Here is a 12303-nt window from a genome sequence, read left to right on the forward strand (position 1 = left end):
CTCTTCACTGCAGTCAGGTTGTCACAGCAGAAATCCGTGTCACCAGCCTAACAAGTATCTATCAATTTTGGTGGAAGTTTCAGTTTATCCGGCACTGACAGCCTTTTGAGGAGGTTTGTTTCAGATTTTCACTACCCTTTGTGTTTCACATCTGAATGTTCTGGCTCTAATTTTAACATGACACCTTTGCTATGAGCTCCCCACACAAGCCTCTCCTTACAAATGAACTGCGAGTTAAAATACTCCACAGCAATTTCAACTGCCTGCCTGTTCTCACTGAGAAAATCATGTTATAATCACCTTCAAGGGGTATTTAGAGTTTTGTTTTGCACACACAACATTGCTGGCTATATGTTGATACTTTAAGTGTAAATTAAATAATTGTTATTTTGAAGGACTCCTTGATCGAGCATACTTCACAATATTAAATGATTTAATTTTTTTTATAGTTTGTACAATTGCGGCTAGTCTCTTTCCAATTAATATAAGTTTTTCTCAAAATACCTTAATTCTAGATGCAAGTCCAGGTATCCGTAGAATTCCTTCTGTGTTCAAGCCTTCCTCCTCGATGTGAATAATAAGCTACAAAAATATTGGAAATTTCATGTTAGAAAATCAGTGTCACACCAACTAAAATATCTAAATCAGGGATAAGACAAATTGGTAACTGCAGAGAAGTTAGAAACAAATTCTGAACAATTAGGATATCTAGAAAATAACTTATTTGTACGTAACCCACACATATACAGTATACAATGACCTGGACCTTCCGAAGAGCAGCAAACATTGCTGGATTGCCACTCCATTCAAGAATTCCTGAATCGATGCTGCACCACATTTCTTCTAAGACCTACCGAGCCCAACTCTTCCAAAAATACGGAGCACAGCATCCCTCAGAGAACTCGGTTGAGGCAGAATTGTGGCGGGAGTGGAGAGACAGCTCAAGCCTCTTATTATGGCACCAGCAGCCATGTGGTAAGTTTAAATGTTAGTGAATGTGTGAATGGATGAATGACTGAATGGGGTGGGTGGTAAGGTGTGTAGCTGGGTAAGGTAGATGGGTAATTGGGAGTTGGGTGGGGTGGGTGAGGTGGTAAGTGGGTATGAGGTAGTTGGATGGGGGGGATAGATGAATAATTGGGTAGTGAGCGAGGTGAGTACGGTGGGTGATGTTCTGATTGCATCTGGGGGGTGGTTGAGAGTGTGATTGGGTCAGGTCAGGAGGCTAGTCTGGTCAGGTCAGAGGATACTTGGGTTGTCAGGGGTAGCATAGTGCTCAAGATGGTAGCCATTGCGGTGGATAGACGAGTGGTCGGGCTAGTGGTCTGGTGGTTGGGTGGTAGTTGGGTCATCAGGTGGGTGGTTGGGGAAGGTATGGTGGTAATCTGGTGACTGGTAGATGTAGTTGGGTTGTCAGGGGGTAGTGTGGTCAGGGTAGATCAGATCTGGTTGGAGGGGAAGTTTGTGGTCGGAGTGGTTGTTGGGTGATCTGGGGTAATCAGCTGGTTGAGGGTAGTTGGAGATGGTCAGAGGTTAGTTTGGGGTCGAGGGGGTGATGGAGGGAGTTTCAGTTATGTAATTATCCAGATGTTAGACTGGGTTTTAATCTGCCCATTTCCTGGGTAACTATCCAGCAAGTAGATTAGAACTGTCCAATGTCTCCAACTCTATCTCAGAGTCAAGAGCCTTTTGTGAAGGGTCCTGGGGAGCAGGGGAATTGTCTATCAGAAGTTGGAACTTCCTGTGCAATTCCCATGTAGGCCTGTAAGTTAACTTCCACAGCGTCCATCTGCGCTTTCAAGTCATACATTCAATCTCAGACGATCCTGAGGCAGATGATTTGGTAAGAAGTCTAACAACACCAGGTTAAAGTCCAACAGGTTTATTTGGTAGCAAACGCCACTAGCTTTCGGAACGCTGCTCCTTCGTCAGGTGAGTGGGAGTTCTGTTCACAAACAGGGCATATAAAGACACAAACTCAATTTACAGAATAATGAATAATGATTGGAATGCGAGTCTTTACAGCTAATCAAGTCTTAAAGGTACAGACAATGTGAGTGGAGAGAGCATTAGCACAGGTTAAAGAGATGTGTATTGTCTCCAGACAGGACAGCCAGTGAGACTTTGCAAGTCCAGGCAAGTGGTGGGAGTTACAGATAGTGTGACATGAACCCAAGATCCCGACTTGATTAGCTGTAAAGACTCGCATTCCAATCATTATTCATTATTCTGTAAATTGAGTTTGTGTCTTTGTGCCCTGTTTGTGAACAGAACTCCCACTCACCTGATGAAGGAACAGCCTGTTCTGAAAGCTAGTGGCGTTTGCTACCAAATAAACCTGTTGGACTTTAACCTGGTGTTGTTGGACTCCTGAATGTGTTTACCCCAGTCCAACGCCGGCACCTCCACATCACAGATGATTTGGGCCAGTATATCAAATTCAAATAGTAAATTAATGCTGTACCAGACTGAAGTAGTATGGACACCCCAAGGGGCAGTGCGTGCATCCGCCAAAGATTTAAAACCTTAACCTCTTAAATGATTCAGATACTACACTGACACTCTGGCTGGAATTTTACCGCTTCGTCTGTCCCGGAATCGGGGTGGGCGAGGCTTGCAGAATGGAATTCTCCGTTGGCCCAAGCAAAGTCGTGAAATCCCACCCTCTGCCTTTTGCCTCCATTGTAGTGCTCCTGATCCGATTCCTCGGCTGAATAAATGGCTTTCTTTGATATAACTGATCAAAAATCGAAGCAACTCTGCTATCAAATTGTCGGGAGTTTCAATAATGTGAAGTTACTCCCAGTTGAATATAAGTTGCATCCTGTACTTACTTTCTGCAGTATGAGTGGGACCTTGGTTCCTGGTACTTTTTTCTGATCCTGTTCCAATAGCAATGAGAGCGGAACCCCAAACAATCCCATTTCTGAAAGCAAATATTGAAAATCCAGAGTTCACTGAACTTTGATGGACATTGTGTGTTCCTTCTGTTCCATATACCTGATACCACTGCAACATTTTATATGATAATTTATATTAAAAAGTAGCTTGATCGATTTACATGGGTAGAGTTCAAAACTTAAGGTCAGAAATAACTCGGTCACGTTACAGAATGGTCCTAAGCTGAAATGAAAGAGAGGGATAAAGACAAAATACTGCAGATGTTGGAATCTGAAACAAAAACATTGGGTGGAATTTTACAAGACTTTTTCTAAGTGTCCAGTTAGCGTGAAAACAGGAGAGTTCCTGATGCATTTTTGGGGCGAGTTTTCTCTCCCAATCTTATGCATTCAGTCATTGAAAATATGGGCTAGACCATTTCTAGCCACTAGAGTCAGTAGGCGGGGCTTAACTTGCCAGACAGCCAGCAGCTCAGATCGGAGCCACAAACTGTGCATGTGCAGAAAAAGCACAAAAGCAGCAGCCTCCCCCTGCCCCCTCCCCCCCCCCAACAGACACCGGGGACCCCCCCAACATTACTGACCCCCTTTTCCCTCCCCCAGCACCCCCTTGCACATGGCCCCTCATCACCCCCCGGCCCCAATTGCTGAGTGACATGCCCCTCCCTCTCCCCTGCCCCCAATCATCAGAGAGGCTCAAATCCCTCCCGCCTCCCCCTGCAAGCGCTGACTTGGCTTCCCCTCCATGGTAACATGGCAAACTACATTAAACTTGCTGGAATGTTCCAACGGGCGTGTACCTCACAAAAACTGCCTGCAGCTGATCTGCCGGAACAAGGGAAAACTCCATAAAAACTACCAAGGATGGACAGACAGGCAGGCAGTGCAGGAAGAAATGGCCTCCAGGAAGACAGCTCCCCGATTTTCGGATGCGGATCTTGCCAGGTTGCTGGAGGTGATGGAGGCAAGGCGAGACACCCTTTTCCCCCCAGCAGGATGCCACCCCAGGGTAAGGGGTAGAAATGCAGCACTGGCCAGGAGGACCAGAAAGTAGTGCCGCAAGAAACTGTATTAACTCATCCAGGCAGCAAGGGTGAGTGTTTCACCTCATCTAGTATCTTCCCCCTAAATGACCCCCAGATCCCCCCACCCTCAGCACCCTGCATGCTTCCGGCCCCTGACCCTCAAGCACCTCCCCACTCCCTACCCCTCAAGAGTGTCACAACCCTTGCCCTCTCAGGGCCACCCTCTGATACCCTCCAGGACTCGTGGCATCATATTTTACATGGCTCCTTCTGTCCCCACAGGAGAAGAATGCCCATAATCGCCGGGAGAGGGCAAAGACAAGTGGTGTGCCTGTGATTCAGGTCCTCACCCCCTCTGAGGAGCCTACTAGAACAACAAAGAACAAAGAACAAAGAACAATACAGCACAGGAACAGGCCCTTCGGCCCTCCAAGCCTGCGCCGCTCCCCGGTCCAGGATTGAATCCTGAATCCAGGATTCCAGCCTATCTACATCCTAATATCCTATCCTCCGAGCTGTCCCTCACAGCTACGATGCTTTGTTCATCACAACCTAACTAACCTAACCTAACCTAACACCACACCACAACTACTGGAGCTTGCGGGGGAGGAGGGGATGCGGACCATTAGTGACAGCACGGTTGGGCTGGAGCATAGAGGTGAGCACCTTCCAATCCTCCACTCGTTGGAGATATCTGAAGTAAGTTGCACGCAGCCCAGATTCTCCTCCCTTCCTTCCACTTAACCTTGTGTCCTGTGTTGCAGGAAGAGACCATGATGTGCTGGGGCCATCTGGCATCGCGGCCCCAGCTCCTGCTCTCACCCATCCTCCCTATGGCAGCTCGGAAGACTCCTAAGCAGAAGCCGATGAAGAGTCCTCCAAGGCCGGAACCAGTTTTGCGTCAGCTTCTACCTTGCTGTTCACCATCCCAGAGACTCTCTCATTGGTGGGTTAAGTTAGTGGCGAGGCATCTGGATCACTCTCTGATGCGGCACGACATATCTGCTGATGTACATCGGGTGAAGGAGGGAACGTTCGAGGCCCCTGGCATGCAGAGGCCTGCCGGAGGTGAGGACTCAGCTGACCCCAGGCTGCATGCTGGGCCTCTGAGATCACTTCTCCCTCAGCTGCTGGAGATGCAGCAACAGGGCCAGGGAATGCAGGAGTGGCAGACGGCCACACTGGGCCAACTGCAAGGCAGTTGGGAGCAGTCCCAAAGCTTTCAGGCAGACCTGAATGCTTTCAGGCAGCTATTGCCTGTCTTGCATGGTTCCCAGGGTAACACTGCAAGGGAGGCATCTGCAGTGGAAAGCTTGGGGCAGGAAATCCTCACCATGAATGGCAAGCTCCAAGCGATGGCCGAGTCACAGCGGGCCACGGCGAAGTCCCAGAGGGCCGCGGCTGAGTCATGGTGGGCCACAGCTGAGGGACTGAACAGGCTTATTGAGATTCTGTGACCCATAGCTGAGGCTCGAGAACTTGCAGGAGACCCAGCGGGACAGCGCTGAGACACAGCGGGCTATGGCAGCAGCCCTTGAGGATGTGACCCACTCAGAGGCTCATGGCTGAGGGGTTGCAGAGTGTGGCCCAGTCTCAGCCGGCACGCTGCGGCCATTGATATGTGGCCTCCGACTCAGAGGACCATCGCTGAGTGCTTGCACAGCATGGCTAGATCGCGGGTGGTCATCTAGGACTGGCAGGACCAGGTGACACCACAGCTTCTGGAGCTCATAGCAGAAGCACCGCTATCCCATGGAGTGACCCAGGAACCCCAAGGGAGGAGGAAGGGCTTGAGCTTGTGATGGGGTCTTCCACCCAGGAAACTGCGGCAGTCGCTACACCTTCTGACTCCCCACTTAACTACACCAGGGCATCTCAGGGGCAGCAGGATGAAGGGGCTGGCATGGATACATCCGTGACATCTGGAAGACAGCCAGGACCCTCAAGGTCCAGGCCCTCCAGAGGCATCACAGGTCACGGGGCGCAGGAGGCAGCTGGCCACCTCCACCTCTGATGTACATCTTGGGGAGACACCGAAATGTAGTGGTAGGCCATGTAAGGTTAAGAAATTGTAGCGGCACTAAGTGGCACGGGTGAAGGAGAACACTAGTTAGATACAATATTTAGGAACTTTAAAGTCTCACATTCACATGATTTTATATTAGCACTTATTTTGAAGCCACTTTTATTGGCACCAATAAATGTTATTTCACCCCAGACCTGTGACTAATTTGTCTCTGATTAGCCTCCAAGAATGAACTCATCCCGATGGTCGCCGGGATGTCAGTAGGGGAGGCCCCTCAGCGCACTGCTACTGTGAAAATCAAGGCACTCAAGTCTTTCACTGGCCACAGCAGGTGACATGCATTGGCAGCGACTTACAACATCAGCCATGGCACCCCAGAACTCAGGAAAGATCCCCTCCCCCCCACTCCACATGCCCCAGGACCCTGCATGGGTATTTAGTGCTACCTTAGCCACCACCCAGATGTGGGCCCAGGTGACAGTGTGCATGTGGAGCTCAAGTAGGAGTCAGACTAGTTTGCACCAGGGCATCATCACAGTGGTGCATAGGGTGTCGTCATCACCCTCCTGCCTGCCACAGAAACTCGCTAACAACAGCGTACCCGGGCCCACCACTCTTGTGTTACAATGTTGCAGGAGATTGCAGGCCTGTCTGGGTGGGGTTTGCTTCCCACGTGCAGCAACACAGGCCCCTAATGACCAAAACACGTGGCAATCAGGGCCTCCCTCGCCACCCTTGCATGCCTGACCCTTGCTGCTGCCAGCCCTCCAGCGCCTGGGTGCTGTTGGTTATCCTCGTCCCCCTCCTGTTGGGCAGCCTCTTCCACAGCAAAGCCTGGCTGGTTGGCCTCCACATCCTCCTCCTCCAAAAGGTCTTCTCACTGCTGCGCCAAGTTGTGTAGGGCACAGCACACCACCACAATGCAGGACAGTATCAAGGGGCTATATTGGAGGGCCCCGCCATAGCAGTCCTGGCACCTGAACCGCATTTTCAGGCGCCCTATGCACCGCTCCACTACTGACCGGGTGGCAACGTGGGCTTCATTATATCGGATCTCTGCCTCAATCTCGGGTCTCCACACAGGCGTCATCAGCCAAGTCTGAAGCGGGTACCCCATGTCCCCCATGAGCCATCCCTGCACCCTGGGCCCCTCCACAAAAGATCTTTGGGATATCGGAGCTCCTCAATATAAAACTGTCATGCATGCTGCTGGGGTGTCTGGCGCAAACATGCAGCTGATGGTCACACACCAACTGCACACTGGTGGAACGGTAGCCCTTTCTGTTCATGAATCTTTCAGGATTTTTCACCGGGGCCTTGAGGGTGACCTGGGTGCAGTCTATAACCCCCTGCACGTTTGGCATCCCCGCGATGGCCATGAATCCTGTAGCCCGGACCTCCTACTGGGGCTGATCCAGGTCAAATTTAAGATACTGGCCAGCCCAGGCACACAGGGCATCTGTGACCTCCTTCACACACTTGTGGACAGATGGTTGTGAAATGCCACAAAGATCTCCACTGGCGGTCCGGAAGAACCCGGTGGCGTAAAGGTTTAAGGCACCCATCACTTTCACAGGGCCACCAGGAGTGGGTGCCACCCATGCCCCAAGGTGCCAGATCCTGTAACAAATGGCACAGGTGCTGCACTGTCTCCTTCCGGAGCCAGAGACGTCGATGGCACGCAATGGCCGACAGTTGCTCGAACTACCTGGGTCTCTGCTCCTTCCTTCTCCTGCCCCCTCATCTCGGGGTGAATGGCAGCCACATCCTGCATCCGGTGGCCGTCTCCCTCCCCTCCTGCAAGTGGTAAGGCCCAGGCCCCCTCTGCCCGCAATTCATCCTCCTGCTCCTCAGCTCCAGCAGCAACCAAAAGGACAGCAAGATCAATTGCATCACAAAAGCCATCTCGTCATCTGATGAGGGGTGGCTGGATTGGGGAAGGGGAGAGACAGATGGAGAGTTGAGAGAAGGTACCGCATGGTAGGTTGTTGCATAAAGTTAAATCTCATGGGATCCAGGGTGAGGTATCTAAATGGATACAAAATTGGCTTCTGTCGGGTGGTTGTAGAGAGTTGTTTTTCAAACTGGAGGCCTGTGACCAGTGGTGTGTCTCAGGGATCAGTGCTGGGCCCACTGTTATTTGTCATTTATATTAATGATTTGGATGAGAATATAGGGGGCATGGTTAGTAAGTTTGCAGATGACACCAAGATTGGTGGCATGGTGGACAGTGAGGAAAGTTATCTCCAATTGCAGCGGGATCTTGATCAATTGGGCCAGTGGGCTGACGAATGGCAGATGGAGTTTAATTTAGACAAACGCGAAATAATGCATTTTGGTAGATTGAACCAGGGCAGGACTTACTCAGTTAATGGTAGGGCGTTGGGGAGAGTTACAGAACAAAGAGATCTAGGGGTACATGTTCATAGCTCCTTGGAAGTGGAGTCACAGGTGGACAGAGTGGTGAAGAAGGCATTCGGCATGTTTGGGTTCATCGGTCAGAACATTGAATGCAGGAGTTGGGACGTCTTGTTGAAGTTGTACAAGACATTGATAAGGCCATACTTGGAATACTGTGTGCAATTCTGGTCACCCTATTATAGAAAGGATATTATTAAACTAGAAAGAGTGCAGAAAAGATTTACAAGGATGCTACCGGAGCTTGATGGTTTGAGTTATAAGGAGAGGCTGGATAGACTGGGACTTTTTTCTCTGGAGCCTAGAGGTCTATAAAATAATGAGGGGCATAGACAAGGTAGATAGTCAATATCTTTTCCCAAAGGTAGGGGAGTCTAAAACTGGAGGGCATAGGTTTAAGGTGAGAGGGGAGAGATAGAAAAGAGTCCAGGGGGGCAATTCTTTCACACAGAGGGTGGTGAGTGTCTGGAACAAGCTGCCAGAGGTAGTAGTAGAGGTGGGTACAATTTTATCTTTTAAAAAGCATTTAGATAGTTACATGGGTACAATGGGTATGGAGGGATATGGGCCAAATGCGGGCAATTGGGATTAGTTTAGGGTTTTTTTTAAAAAGGGGCAGCATGGACAAGTTGGGCCGAAGGGCCTGTTTCCATGCTGTAAACCTCTATGATTCTATGCTTGCCCCCAGCCTTGGAACACACACTCACTCTCCACATTCCCCCCCACAGCCCACGAGCAACACACGCCCCTCAGACCCCGTGAGCAACAACAGTCCCCCACATACTCACAGACCCCCCCCTCCCCCCGGCCAGAAATACAACATGGCTGCCACCAAATCACCACCCCCCCCCCGCCCCTCCCCCCTCAACAGCATGGAGCAGTTTGAAAGCAGAGACTTACCTCCTCACTCACCCTCACTGCTCCAGGGTCTGAAACCAACTTTTATAGAGATGTTTTACTGACCGATTCCAGCTGCAGCGAATGAGGAATACAGGGTCTGACAAAGGGTCATCAAGACTCAAAACATTGGCTCTATTTTCTCTCCACGGATGCTGTCAGACCTGCTGAGATTTTCCAGCATTTTCTATTTTTGTTTCAGATTCCAGCATCTGCAGTATTTTGCTTTTTGATTTGATTTGATTTATTATTGTCACATGTATCAGTATACAGTGAAAAGTATTGTTTCTTGCACGCTATACAGGCAAAGCATACCGTTCAGAGAAGGAAAGGAGAGTGCAAAATGTAGTGTTACAGTCACAGCTAACTTTTATGACAACTTGCTCATTGTGGTGACAAGAGTTCAATAATTTTATTATTTTCCCAATGCAAACTTTGGACTTTACTCTGAATCAACCCTCTCACCTGTTGCTATCTGTAGTAAATCCTTTACATTGCTGTGGAATGAGAAGAAGTTTACAACAGAGGGCACTATTTCCCTTACTGACACATCCCCACATATAGCGCACATGCTACAATCCAGTGTTAGTTTAACCTGAGAGAAAATAATGCAAATAAGTCCACCCATAGAACCATAGAAAATTACAGCTCAGAAACAGGCCTTTTGGCCCTTCTTGTCTGTGCCGAACCATTTTTTGCCTAGTCCCACTGACCTGCACTTGGACCATATCCCTCCACATCCCTCTCATCCATGAACCCGTCCAAGTTTTTCTTAAATGTTAAAAGTATTAAATGTTAAGCATTTACCACTTTATCCGGCAGCTCATTCCACAGTCCCACCACTCTCTGCGTGAAGAAGCCCCCCTAATATTCCCTTTAAACTTTTCTCCTTTCACCCTTAACCCATGCCCTCTGGTTTTTTTCTCCCCTAGCCTCAGCGGAAAAAGCCTGCTTGCATTCACTCTATCTATACCCATCAAAATCTTATACACCTCTATCAAATCTCCCCTCAATCTTCTATGCTCCAGGGAATAAAGTCCCAACCTATTCAATCTCTCTCTGTAACTCAGCTTCTCAAGTCCCGGCAACATCCTTGTGAATCTTCTCTGCACTCTTTCAACCTTATTTACATCCTTCCTGTAACTAGGTGACCAAAACTGTACACAATACTCCAAATTCGGCCTCACCAATGCCTTATATAACCTTACCATAACACTCCAACTTTTATACTCGATACTCCGATTTATAAAGGCCAATGTACCAAAGGCACTCTTTACGACCCTATCCACCTGTGACGTCACTTTTAGGGAATTCTGTACCTGTATTCCCAGATCCCTCTGTTCAACTGCACTCTTCAGAGTCCTACCATTTACCCTGTACGTTCTTCTTTGGTTTGTCCTTCCAAAATGTAATATCTCACACTTGCCTGCGTTAAATTCCATTTGCCATTTTTCAGCCCATTTTTCGAGTTGGTCCAAATCCCTCTGCAAGCTTTGAAAACCTTCCTCACTGTCCACTACACCATAAAACCTGTCCATATATGTATTATATGTCCACCCCCATATATGAAGAAAATCTTAAATTTCATGAGTAATAAAATAAATAAAAAGTTTATACACATAGAACCCCTACAGTACAGGAGGCCATTCGGACCATCAGGCTGCACCCACTCTCCGAAAGACCATCTTACCCAGGCCCACCTTCCGACCCTATCCCCATAATCCCACGCATTTACCATTGTTAATCCACCTAACCTACACATCTTTGGACACTAAAGGGCAATTTAGCATGGCCAATCCACCTAACCTGCACACCTTTGGACTGTGGGAGGAAACCGGAGCACCCGGAGGAAGCCCACATAGACACGGGGAGAACATGCAAACTCCACACAGTCACCCAAGGCCAGAATCGAACCCAAGTCCCTGGCGCTGTGAGGCTGTGCCACCCAGGCAGAAGGGGATGAATTTTCCCTTCCCGCCTTTCACAGGAATTGTAGTGGGCGGGAACGGACCATGCAAAGGTCCGTTGACCTCGGGTAGGATTTTCCAGTTTTGGGGCGAGTGCGTCCAGAAAATCCCACCCAAGGAGTTACACGTATCAACCTCATCGCGAAACAGAGGTTCAAAATTTAAATAGAGTGTATTCTCATTACCTCGAATTTTGACTTTCATTGCTTTATGATGCTTGAAATCCACACCAAGTGTATCATACAGAGCTGTCATTTCAATCAGAGCCAATGAGCGGACTTTCTTCATGTCCTGATGGGCGAGATTTCCGGCTTTAGTCGTACCTGTCTTTTCTTTTGGCAGCCGGTAGTTCTTATGAAAAAAAAGAAGCAAAAGATGTATCATGCCTTTCACAGCCTCAGTCCATTCAAAGTGCTTTATAGAAAATTAAATACTTTTAAAGTGTAATCATTATTGTAATATGTCAAATCCCAGCATTTAATTAATGCACAGCAAGATCCCACAAATAGCAATAGAATAAATAATTAGATCATCTCTTTTCTGGTGGAATTGCTTAAAGGACAAATGTTGGGCAAACTTTTGAATTTTGCCAAGAGCACTTCATAAGCATCTATAAGGAGATGTAATCCTCTGATTATTATGTCGTTATAGAGATGTAGCAATGTTATATAGAGATCTGGTTATTAGATGTTATACAGGGGCCTCAATATTAAGTATTGCTGAGGAACAATGGACTGTATGCTCTGCATTTCTGGAGAAGCCAGACTCGGAAGGCCCGAAATGCGGAGCTGCCTTGGACTTCAGTAAAGTACGGTCGGAGCAGCAATCCGATGGTGATTGACGCTTTGCAGAACATTTGGGCTCTTTTTTAAAATGTATTTAAATTCTAACGTCTCTTTGGTCACACTTCAATATCTTTAGATGTCCACTCCTGTTCCCATTTTTAAAATTTCCTCCAAATGTATTATCTCACACTTCCCCACACCTATTGTTGTTAAATGTAAATTATTGCACATGGGGGAAGAACGGGTGATGTGTTCTCCATCAATGGTGGAACTGCCAAAAAAGCA

The 12303-nt window shown here is 48.2% G+C and overlaps 1 protein-coding gene across 1 annotated transcript in view; it reads right to left on the reverse strand.

The window, feature by feature from the left end:
- The window catches only part of arhgap18 (Rho GTPase activating protein 18), a 77394-nt gene that overhangs the window by 20508 nt on the left and 44583 nt on the right, over positions 1-12303 (reverse strand). The window contains exons 6-8 of the mRNA XM_078213717.1: positions 11419-11584; positions 2835-2926; positions 505-582 (exon numbers count right to left, since the gene is read on the reverse strand). Coding sequence (XP_078069843.1) covers positions 505-582; positions 2835-2926; positions 11419-11584 — 336 coding nt within the window. The remainder of the gene's footprint in view (positions 1-504; positions 583-2834; positions 2927-11418; positions 11585-12303) is intronic.

The sequence above is a fragment of the Mustelus asterias genome, chromosome 5 (assembly GCF_964213995.1).
Source record: "Mustelus asterias chromosome 5, sMusAst1.hap1.1, whole genome shotgun sequence".
Classification (NCBI taxonomy): Eukaryota; Metazoa; Chordata; class Chondrichthyes; order Carcharhiniformes; family Triakidae; genus Mustelus; species Mustelus asterias.